Source organism: Dysidea avara, chromosome 6 (genome assembly GCF_963678975.1).
Source record: "Dysidea avara chromosome 6, odDysAvar1.4, whole genome shotgun sequence".
Taxonomy (NCBI): Eukaryota; Metazoa; Porifera; class Demospongiae; order Dictyoceratida; family Dysideidae; genus Dysidea; species Dysidea avara.
Window position 1 is genome coordinate 507,501 of NC_089277.1, and position 12,628 is coordinate 520,128.

Sequence of the window (12,628 nt, forward strand, 5' to 3'; positions counted from 1 at the left end):
ATATAGTTTCCATACCTACCACTTCAACTGGATCCTCCTGTTCTACTAGATCCTCATTACCATGGTGATCCTACAAGATCACATGATCTAAATAACAAACTGATAGTTGCCTACCAATAATGTGCTCCGAGTAATCTTCACGACAATAGTAACCACACTGCCTGCAGTAATCTTACCCTGTTCTTCATCATCAAGTACTGATGATTCAACCAATCAAATCACACTATTACCACCACCCATAATACCTCGAGTTTCCACGGTAACTTCTAAGTGAGGGTAATTATTCAGTACGGCTATTACATTGTGATACTCTGTGTCTGTAAGTGTCTTGACTAGTTTCCTAGGTAACAGTGACATGATACTATTGGATCATGTGATCACTTTACCTTCGTTGTGCCTTAGGCAATGCAGCAAATTCTTCTAAAGAGTTGATATGTCTCTTCTTCGTTTTGAAGTGTTTGAGTTGTTCAGGAGTGATATGAGGCAGCTGGAACAATGGTGACTGGTTCTCTGTCAACCCCTGTATGATTATGGCTGATAACTTCATCACATTCTCAAATGTCTCCACTGCTGGGGGCTTCATACCTGCAGACAATAAACCTTAGTAGCCACAAGGATACAAAGACCATACCTCTATTTAATGGCCATACAAGTATACAAAGACCATCTCTAGTGCAGACGACTACAAATTTTCCACATCACAACTTTATCAACAAATTTATCCACACACACGCACCCACACCCACACACACACACACACACACACACATGCACCCACACCCACACACTACACACACACACGCACGCACGCACCCACCCACACACACTACACACACGTACACACACACTACAGATTCCCAAGCAGCAAAAGTCATTATGAGGACACAGATGATCTGATCCTAGACGACCTGTTTATGGACGCTGACTTACTTTCTACTGCAACTCCCACGATGGAGGAAGATCAAACCTCTCCCAATCAACCCACTGAGGAGCAACCATCTACCATTTCCCCAATAGAGGCAGGCAAACACCAGCAGGGCTCTTACTGAACTAAAGATCCCAATCACCCACCCCAGGTCAGAGGCAACCAAACCACTTACACAACAATACTCACCTTTCCTGGGGTACATTGTGAGGAGTATGAAGAACTGACTGAGGACGGACACCATTTCTTGTAGCAACATCGGACATGTGACCAATATGTGTTGGAGGTCTGTTTGAACACTGATATTAACCAATCATGTTACAGCGTTATGACACACCTTCAGATAACTCCCTCGGAAGCATCACATGAGCCAGGTGAGAGTGTAACAATGCTCGTGCCTTACGAGCATGAGGTAAAGAAAATGGTGGCTGTTGCACCTAGCAACCAACACACATAGCAACAGTGATAAGTTACACTTGATGATTATAAAGAATCGGAGACTAGATCACAGCATGTAACTGCTGGATTTGAAGGGGTCAGTAGAAAGGGGACATGTGCCATTTTAGATTTTCAATTTTTTTTAAATTAGAATGGCTTGGTTTAACCATGAGAGTAATATTGTCACTAAGTAAAAAACAGAGAAAGTAAATTGTTAGCAAATAATTCAATTATGTCCCAAAATTCTGTTTAATGCCCTTCACATGGTCACCTAAACTTTCAAATGGCACCTGTCTCCTTTTGCTGCTGGCCCCTTCATTTAGACACGTAACAAGTATCATATAAGACACGTATAGCTTGTACTTCAAAACATGTCTCGGTGAATTACTGAAACCATTTAGCACACAATGGTATACTCTAATAGAACAGTCAACAGATTAAATACCAAAATTGGTATATTATATGAGGAAGGTACCTTGAAGGTGAGTCCCTCATATAATATACAATTGGTAATAGGCAATTGAAGATGAGTTCTGGTGCTTTGTTGGTTCATTGTGAACATTTTGTGGGATATATAGTCCATGGATAACTCTGTTTCACACAAGTTTTACCAAGATGAGGCCAGTCATTCGAGAGATTCAGGTTAGATGCAAAAGCATACTGGTTTCCAATACAAAACTATTTTACACAACTTGTATTCCATAGCCTGCATTATTTAAAAGTGCCAATAATTGGTACCTGCCGATAATTGACGACTTACGCTATTTACCTTCACCATAAATCATCTAAAATTGGTCCAGCACTTGCAAACGTGTAAAGTGTTGTTATAGCTTTTAATCGTAGTACCGAATTGTGTAAGGTTTAACAGTGAAACAATGATAAGGGGTAGAGGATCATTGATAACAACAGCTACAATACCCAAGGACACTTGGCTCCAATATCTATGGTTACGATATCTCAATGGAGCCCAACCACTGTGATTTACAACTTCACATAAAACAGCTACTCTTATATTTGGGAGTTAGAGCAAATCTTCTAGAACCATTCCTGCCAGGAATCTTACACCAGCTACACTAACTCTTTATGCAAATATTGCTGATAGCAATTTTGACATGTACTGTTCATATTCACAGAGATACTCATCACCATGGATACACATCAGTTGCTATGGATACATACCCACCTTCATGTTGCAATGAGGTAATGATGTTGTAATTATCTGTAGTGTTGAGGAGGATCATGTGAGCTAATGGTGTGACCTAATTAATGCTCACATTAGATAATACCGCATCATCAGTAGGACGATCCTTTATCTTGTTACCATGACGACTGGAGAACTCGTATGCACTTGTCAATATCATCAACAAAGCTACACAATGTCACCATGACAACACAATGCCACCATGACACCACACACACACACACAAACAGGATCTGTTAGCCATATGCAATATTGGCCTAACCACAGGGCCATACTCAATGCTGACTGAGCAGAACCCTATCATAGACCTCATGGATATGAGATTAATCATGTTTCTGTAGAGGGCAACTGTTCTGTGATGGTTTTGTCATCCTTTAGTTTGTTGTCATGTTCATATCCATATAGGGACTTGTTAGTCTCATATCCATATAGAGACTTGTTAGTCTCATATCCATATAGGGACTTGTTAGTCTCATATCCATATAGGAACTTGTTAGTCTCATATCCATGTAGGGACTTGTACGCAGTGTTGGGACGATTACTTTTTAAAAGTAACTAGTTACATATCAAACAGTACGGTCGTACCATTTAAGTAGGGATCGTGGTGAATGTTTCGTGCACCGCCCAAAATTCCTCCTTTAAAATCATCCTACAGACATTTTACGTGGCGAAAACCACCTTTACGGAATAGTACTAGTCCATATAATACATAAAACAGCATAAAATATAACAAAACACTTACAGGTGGCCGGATATTAATTTTTTTTTAAATTGCTAAAAACTCCAATTATAGTCTCACTGCCTCACTCACTGCCTCACTCACTGCCTCACTCACTGCCTCACTCACTGCCTCACTCACTGCCTCACTCACTGCCTCACTCACTGCCTCACTCACTGCCTGACCACAGTCACAGGCTTAGAGCCCAAACGAAGCAGCACACGGTCACCATTTTACGCCACAACAACAAACTCACCAGTGGGATGTGCCTTTTGGGGTTCCGACGAGTGTACGCCCTGTGCGCCTTGTCTTTCCTTTTATCTTACATCAGGTTAGTTGTCTTCTTCTTCAAGCATCGAAACCATACCGAGGCATTAATTTTCCGTATCAACACTTTTCTGTAGACACCACAAAATTATTTCAGAAAGCGTTTATGCAGCTCAAAGAGCAAGGGCACTTATAATTTCATGTTGCACGTGGAAATCTATGGGGTGAAACATTAAGGCTGCTGAGTTGTCACTTTGACTTTTGCCAACGCCTGGACTGCAATTGATAAAGAGATTTGAGACGGACCGATACTCAACGGTTTGTTCCTCTGAAAACACTGACTCAGCCACTCAGTGCCGGACAGCAAGATCAGCGAGTAATTCATGTGATTGGATAGTACTCAAGTGGAAATTGTATTATTTCATCCTGTTAGTCGAGACTAAGCTCCAAACAACTGAAAGGGCCTGTTCTTTCAAACAACTTCCAGCCGGGGTGAATAGAACGCGGACCATCGTACTGAGACAGGTCATAGATCTGAGCGCCACTGCTACTACGATCAAAGGTAAGCTATGCACACTACTACGGGCCTATGTGCTTCCAATTTTGGCACAGTATATACTTTAATAAGCTGTAACTAGCTAGCTGTGCTACAACAAAAAACTAAACAACTAACGTTTTTAAAAATTGTTGACTTAAAAATGAAGTAGGGATCTATGCAATAAAAAGTAGTGAAACAAGAGATTAATGATGGTATAAGTATAGCTCGATGGGAAAGTCCCTACTTTGGCACATTAGCTATTTTGCTCAATGCCAAAGTAGGGACTTTCCCACCGAGCTGTGCTGTAATACCATCATTCATCTCGTTCACTATTTTTATTGCATAGATCCCCACTTCATTTTTAAGTCAACAATCTTTAAAAATACTAGTTACATATTACATATTACTTGCAACTGAACTATTTAGTTACAGTTACATATTACCCATAAAATAAAGTAACTATAATAATATTACATATTATATTACTTTGTGTCCACAGCCTTAAGCTGTCACGTGTGAAGCTACCACCTTATCACGTGACATGATTGCGTTGTTGGACAATATGTAAATCTTGGTTAGAATTGTAAGAAGCTGGTGAATAAGCTTCATTCATTAGTTTGAGGTGGCTTCGTAGATTAGTAACGAGATTAGTAACTTTGTTGTTACTTGTAGTAATAAATTCTTGTTATAGTAACTTCATTACTTATGTAACATAATAGATTTGTAAGTAAAGTAACTCGAGTCATATTACCTGTTTTTATAGCATAATTACTTCGTTATATTACTTAGTTACCACAAAGTAATAGCTAATGTTACATAACTGGTACAGTACGTGTTACCCCCAAACACTGCTTGTATGCTATAACAACACACTCAGTAACGTGTTACCCCCACTGTTGAACACACTCGTACTTTTCACATCGATGGAAGCCTTACGACTGAGACAATAAGAGTATAGTTTCTGAGTGTCCATCAAAACGTTAGCTGAGCTGTACTTTATAGATCGGTACCACCACACCCCCTGTGTACATCACATGATCTGTGTTACCATGAACACCGGTGCTCACCACAGCAGTCGGCAAGGCAACCATGAACACACCCACGTAGACCACCAACACCTAATAAGACACACACACTTATATCATGTGATCCTGTGACCATACCGACCCATATTGACGACTCTTGAGATACTATCCATGATGGAAGGGCTATACCAAAACTGGTTGCTATGGTGATAATGGTGGCATAACAATGACATCGTCACTTGGGACACACCCACCTCTTGGCCCATCAGGATTACCATACTCCTCCCAGTTTTTACGAGACTCCTCATCTGTTAACCTACATCATGGTAACCAGTGTCATGGCAGCTGATAGTACATATGACCAAGACATCATAATCCAGAGTTAGGGGTAACAAGTTATGCTTATTATACAATATGTAACTTATGCTGTGAACGAAGTAATATAACACATTACAAAGTAATGAACAACTGTTATATTACTAGTTACAGCCATCAGAGTAAGGCCATACCTATTTGAAAAGTTGTTGCTCGGATTTATTTTACAACAAAATGGGTCGGTCGGTGGGCAAAACAAAACAACAAAAAAACAGCTATCTAGCTACAAAATTATGATTTTTAGATATGTACATGCTTATCATTTCTGGCTACAAGCCATATAATAGATCAGTAAGTCATATTAAAGTTGTATGCAGACCTATCAAATCCCTTCTAATACATAACTGATAAAACATATCTAGTAGTTCAATGAGCACTGCACTGATGCTATCATAGAGCAGGAGTGAGGAACACGCTGGTTTTACGTTTATAGATAGCTAGCATTATATTATATTTGAGATAAAACTTGTACTAACTGACTGTTCTATTAGAGTATCTCAATCTTTTGCAGCAATTTTTAAGGTGTCACGTGATATAATTTTTTTTCCTTTTCTTAATTAAAATCTGTGCAAAATTGGGTTGGTCGGGTCCGAGCAACAACCTTTCAAATAGGTATGGCCTAACATGTAATACATTACTCATTACTATTTTCTGGGAGTATAATGTAACTGTAACGCATTATATCATATAGAAGTAGCGAGTAATATGTAAAGAGTTACACTGGTAGAGTAACGACCCCAACTCTGTACAAATATCTCTACACCTGGATTATAATAGCCAATCAGAAATAAAACAAGCCAATCATCACCATGGTAAGTCTAGCCACGTTACAAATGCTACATAATTCACAGTGTTACTATGTAAGTATAGTGAATTTATAGAGTACTTAGTGATATCAAGAGTTCATAATATTTGTATACGTACAAATATTATGAACTCTTGGTGATATTCATACCAAACAGTTCAATTCTGATTGGCTACTTAGTTACAACCCATCACCATGGTTACAGAGAACACAATACCTCACATGCAGCACAGACAATTAATATAGTTAGTGATGCACCAATAAGACATTTTGCTGATTATCAGGTATTGAATGGCCGATACCGATAGCTAATTTGATAGTTATGTGTTTACTAAAATTTCACAAGTATTTTGTAAAAATTGCCATTTTAAAACTTTCTTAATTAAATTAATTAAACAGTACATCAGGGTCAGTAAATTTAATCAGTTAAAATAATCTGCTAAGTGATACCAATATTGGCCGATAAACCAATTTGCGATTGTTTACCGATTAATCGGTGCATCACTAAATGTAATAACGTACGCCTCATAAGCCTTAGCAATCTTCATGAACTTATCCTGGTTACCAGTGTCCTTGTCAGGATGGTAACGAAGACTGAGTTGACGATATTGTCGCCTGATCTCTGACATCTCAGCCCCCTATATGATCACATGATCTAGTCGTAATAGCTCACATGATCCAGCTCATACCCTGCTAATCTCAAGGATTTCATAAGGGTCATACTCCACATTTTCTATCTCCATGGTGAAAGTACGGTAGAACATGTATATAAATAATATCCAGCCAATAGCAATGCAGAGATACCTGTTGATGGAGGAGTGACTTGTAAATGAACAATTAAACAACACACACGCTCTTGTACTCTAAACTCTAGTATAGGATATGGAGTATGAGAGTATGGGATATGTAGTATGGGATACGGAGTATGGAGTATGAGAGTAGAAGTCTAGTATGGGGTACAAGTATGAAACTTATAGTATGGAACTTCCTAGTATGGAACATGGAGTATACAGATACTGGTGTATCTTATACCGTACGCAAGGAAATTTTTACGTCAAAAAAAATTGACGAATTTGACAAATTGGTTTAATTCGTCAAATTTAAATTCGTCAAATGTTTATAAGTATCCTTAAAAGTACACGTTTTGCCTACAATTTCTTGATTTTGTCAAATTTTTCTTACGTCAAAATTCCCTTGTGTACGGTAGTACACATAATTACAACTCTCAGTCACAATAAGCACTATCAACAATAAGCACTATCAACAATAAGCCAACAATACTGGCAGAAACCTTATGAGTACAATTACTTCTACTCTAAACTAAGATTGATTAACCACAACTACCATATTTGGTATTTTTGATATCACAGCTTCAGCTTTGGGCCTTTGATGTTACTTGCTTTATGACATATTCTCTTTTCCCTGGAATATCAGATGTTTATATCAAGGCAATCCATTAACGGCCACTGCTGCCATATGGCGGCACAGCTTCATAATTCACTCATAGAATAAGTTTTAGCCTCACTATAACTTGTAAAACACGTTTCATAGCAAGATGTGTTAGTACTGAAATGGACACACCCATAGAGATCCTGTTTCTGGGATAACTGGATCCTTACCGGACTAGCACGCGTTTGTTATATAATAGCGTAAAGTGTAACTTTCATAATAGGCAAGTTAAATCGTTCTTCAAGTTGATAACTAGTAGTTGATAGCAAAGAAAGTGTTACAGCAAGTAAAGTCGACAGTCGGCTACTTTATCCCAGATGCAGCATGGTGTTCACAAGTGCAGATACACTTGCGCAACACCAAAAATGGGACAAATCACAAAGAAACCAGCTGTAGAATGGATCACACTGTAAGTAAACTGTGTAGAATAGTTCTTTGGAGTGTAATACGTACACCTTAGTAGATAGCTAGTTGGAGTTCTGTTGTTTGTTTGGGCAGCTATGTTCAACCCATTACACAGCAGTACGAATCAAGAACTGTTCGAAAAGCACCTCTGCAATCAAAACAGCCACTATTAAAAATACAGACGATTTCCGTTAATACGAAGGGAAGCCATCACATGCTATCGCCAATCGACACTTTTCACTGTCAGAAAAGATGAATGGGACACAAAGGAGAACACTGGTAAGTCCATGAAGAATGCATTGTACATACTGCGGTATGCCAAAAGGCACCTCTCAGGCCGAAGCAACGTCAAACAGTGAAAAAATTAAGCCGGTAGCCTTAGCCGTTATCAAGTTACGCTTGTCTGAAGACATCAGGCAGCCAGTCAGTCAGTAGAAAATTTCGTTAAAACGTTAAATAATTTTTTTTAAATTCCGTAGCAACTTGTTGAAAGTGTTCGGGTCAATCTGAAAGCTTGTTTGGGCTTAGTTTTACCTAACCAATACTGCCTCATTGTCGTCAGGGAAAATTGAGGCTGGTGTATGGGTGTTGTTATTTCGTGGGCTACGCCTACTCCTTTGTGGTCCCTACTATACAGTACTATTGTACTGTATGATGTGAGACATTTACACAATGTCTACACAAGACATACACACATTAATACATTCATATAGTCAGTTGATACAGTTGCAAGACAGCCGACGTGCCACACTGTGAGTATATTAACAGGAAGAAAGAAAACAGCATTTTCATGTGTGCATAGCTCCAAGGCCCCTTTTCCAAAGCACATCATTTTTGTATTATAGCTGTCCACCAGGTAGGATAGGCCACACAGAAAATTTGATTAAATTTGCACCAGCCAATTGTGAGATATGGGGTATAGTTCCTGTATGGCTTCAGCATTAAATTTTCAGGGCTTGAAACAAGCAAACTATTGCACTTTGTACTAACAGAAATCCATGAAGTATTTTGTTCTCTACCTTTTACAACAAACAGAAACTCTGGGATGTGTGTAGTGTAAGTTCTAAGTATAGCTATCGCTTCAGAGCAAATACTTCTAATAGCACTGATTTGCTGTATACCTGACTATCTACTATCGTGTGGAGCTACTTTTTAAAAATGCTGTGATGATATGTGATTACATAACATTAAGCAAATGACAGGAACTGGTGGTCAACCATATTGTAAATTAAGCCTTACAACTAATGTGATTGCTTTATGAAAATTGTTCCAAGCCACTTAAGCCGTAGGTGGGGGGGGGGGGGGGGGGGTAGATTTATTTTTGCATACTTTGCAAAATTGATGTAACTCGGTAGCCTCAATCTTTGGGTCAAATGAAGAACACATAAAGGTGAATTCACGTACCAAATATGATGAATATCCAAGAAGATATGAGCATTATTCACGTTAAAAAAAAAGATCAAACTTCTATCACAACTACAGGGTAAACCGAGTATAGGAAATTGGTGATGATCATCGTAACAGTGTGCTTTCTGATGGCTTGAAAACAATAGAGTTACAGCTACAAAGATATAAGCAAAACTGTACAAGCGTAAAATAGTGGGATTGAGATACTCTAATAGAGCAGTCACTGTAAGGTAAAGAGGTGCTGAAAAACTTACCACAGTTCAAACCAGGTACCTAACACCCGCATCCTTAACTGCTATCTTGGCTGATCACTTAATTTCTGCTTTATAAATAAAAATTCTGCTTTTAAATAAACGATTGTATATTGTTCTAGAATTTTGTACGCATGTTCTACTAGAAGCAGACATGGGGCCAAGTACATGAGTACTTATACTTAAGTACACTTAAGTACAGATTTGAAAGTACTTGTACTTTACTTAAATACTTTCTTAATTTCCCCAATGTACTTGTACTTATACTCAAGTACTTTGCCGAGTACTTGTATGTACTACAAACATTGTACATAGTTTGTATACAGTGGGTGTACTATGAGAATATCAAAATTGTATGAAGGTGCAGTTTACAACTTCTTGCAATTCTTCTACTGCCTTCCCCAACCTTACTGTGTATCATGTTGCCACGTTTAACGATGTCACCAATGCTGTTGTTCAAGTCAGTGCGTTTTAAGAGTTTAAGAGAGAGAATGGTTGACAAAAACCAACCCCCTAGGCACACTTACATACTACAATACACTGAATACAGCATATATTTTACTACAGCAAAATGTACTTGTACTTTACTTAAGTACTATCTTGATTGCTGCTGGAGTACTTGTACTTGGAAAATTCAAAAGTACTTGTACTTTACTTAAGTACTTTTAAATGTACTTGGCCCCATGTCTGACTAGAAGTCCTCAAAAAAATGTGTACTGTATTACAACAAGTATTAGGAATTTTAAGCTCAATTAGGGATCATAGGAAAAAAGTAGGGAAACAAGGGAGGTCACCTACACCTGCAGATATGCTAGTGAACATTTAATCCCTAATTTGGTCATGGGTAGACTTAATTAGTGATTAAATGTCCACTAGCATATCTGCAGGTGTAGGCAACGGGTGTAACTAATCACTGGACTGGACTACTGGACTGGAACACTGGACTGGACTACTGGACTGACATATTTTTGGTTTTTACACATTCTGAGGTTGGTTTTATTGAGTCTTGCTAGCCAAGGGCCTTCAGAGAACTTTCAGTCTGCTACTAAAATGATGAGTGTGAGGAGTGGAGTAAGCAAAAACCTACTTCTAGTGATTTCACCTCTATTTATTATGTTCTTCTACAGTACATATACCTATACTCCTTATCAGTATGCTGCAGGGAATGTGCTAGTTATGGTTAACCAACAATAACGTCTTGGAGATAGTAGCAAGCTTGTAAATTTGGTCACATATTGTAGTAGTACACCAACCAGCACATGTAAGAACTAATCATGATAGCAGAAAATACCTACAGTTGTACAATGAGTTTGTATATTGCATGTATGAGCGAACTTAGCTACAGTAGTCTTAGGAAGGATAAGTTGTGTCCCAGGGGTCTGAGCTATTTAGTTTAAGGATACAGTGTATCATAGGTAGTACAAATATAGTAAAATGATTTTTGGTTAGCTATTGCTAGATATTACAATCTCCAAAACACAATACTAAGAAGTGTATAAATGCTGTAGAGCATAACAAGTAGTGAGAAGTCAGTTTTTGCTTACTCCACTCCTCATACTCATCATTTTAGTAGCAGACTGCAAGTTTTCTGAAGGTCCTTAGCTAGCAAGACTCAATAAAATCAACCTCAGAATGTGTAAAAACAAAAAATATGTCAGTCCAGTGTTCCAGTCCAGTAGTCCAGTCCAGTGATTAGTTACACCCGTAGGCAACCTCCCTTGTTTCCCTACTTTTTTCTATGATCCCTAAATAATAGTTAGACGTCACGAGCCAGGGTTCTACAGGATTTAGAATACTTGAAGGCCCTGGGCTGTGGCACCCTTGCTGCACTCAGGCACTACTAAGAGCCTGAAGGTATCAAATTTCAGTATCAAACTTTTTGTAGTCTAAAATTCCTAATTTTACTATCAATTGCTGATTCGAAAGTGAAGAGGCCATTATTCTTAGCTTTCAGCTATGTTATACATCTTAAGTTTCTTTAGATGTTTGATGTGCTCTTCCTCTCTCAGAAAAGCTTTGTCTCGTTGCACTATAACTCAAGTTACAGACATTATATAAATGGCTGTGTATATACTGAACTGCATTGTTTAGCACTGTAGTTAACAAAGCCACTGATGATAGTTCTAGTGCTAACGATAGTTCACCACTGTTCTCGCCACTAGCAGCCATTCAAGTCAAGCTAAGGATGGCAAACAATAGTGGTCAAGCTAAGGATGGCAAACAATAGTGGTCAAGCTAAGGATGGCAAACAATAGTGGTCAAGCTAAGGATGGCAAACAATAGTGGTCAAGCTAAGGATGGCAAACAATAGTGGTCTTACAGTTTCGTATAGTGAATAACAATCTGGAGCAATGATGAAAGTGCCGTTCAACTGGTACACTGTTCCCACACTTCAATGGTTGTTATTGTATAGAGAAAACAGCATACCAGAGAAGGTAAAAATAGCTGGCAGTGACGCTAACAATCTACGCACTGCTGGGAATTTATCTGACACTATTGCAGCTCTTGGATAGCTGGTGAGTGTCATGCTGTTGATCTAGGTTACATCACTGGACTACCTGTATACAGTACTCTCCTATCATATGCTGTTTTAGTGAATGATACAGAACTAGCATTCACCTAACATGGCAACAAAAAGACAGCTTCAACCTGACGTCACTAATAACTCACAAACTAGCACTGCAAGTAACAATCCACCACTTGCCAATACTTAATATGAATTTGTCAGCGATATATACGGCAGCTGCACTGGTACAAATGTTATATTTCCTCTTTAAGGCAGTGGAATGTTATGGTTTACTGTGACAACATAATCGTGCTTCCG

General features: G+C 38.5%; 1 protein-coding gene across 3 annotated transcripts in view; it reads right to left on the reverse strand.

Moving 5' to 3' along the window:
* Positions 1 to 12,628, reverse strand: part of LOC136258943 (translocation protein SEC63 homolog) — a 31,034-nt gene that overhangs the window by 15,411 nt on the left and 2,995 nt on the right. For all 3 annotated transcript variants that reach the window (XM_066052333.1, XM_066052332.1, XM_066052334.1), the window contains exons 3-16: positions 6,982 to 7,096; positions 6,815 to 6,930; positions 5,367 to 5,428; positions 5,255 to 5,313; positions 5,155 to 5,205; positions 5,000 to 5,108; positions 2,638 to 2,732; positions 2,547 to 2,582; positions 1,263 to 1,362; positions 1,115 to 1,213; positions 387 to 585; positions 246 to 340; positions 115 to 197; positions 20 to 70 (exon numbers count right to left, since the gene is read on the reverse strand). In XM_066052333.1, the coding sequence (XP_065908405.1) occupies positions 20 to 70; positions 115 to 197; positions 246 to 340; positions 387 to 585; positions 1,115 to 1,213; positions 1,263 to 1,362; positions 2,547 to 2,582; positions 2,638 to 2,732; positions 5,000 to 5,108; positions 5,155 to 5,205; positions 5,255 to 5,313; positions 5,367 to 5,428; positions 6,815 to 6,930; positions 6,982 to 7,096 (1,270 nt within the window). The remainder of the gene's footprint in view (positions 1 to 19; positions 71 to 114; positions 198 to 245; positions 341 to 386; positions 586 to 1,114; positions 1,214 to 1,262; positions 1,363 to 2,546; positions 2,583 to 2,637; positions 2,733 to 4,999; positions 5,109 to 5,154; positions 5,206 to 5,254; positions 5,314 to 5,366; positions 5,429 to 6,814; positions 6,931 to 6,981; positions 7,097 to 12,628) is intronic.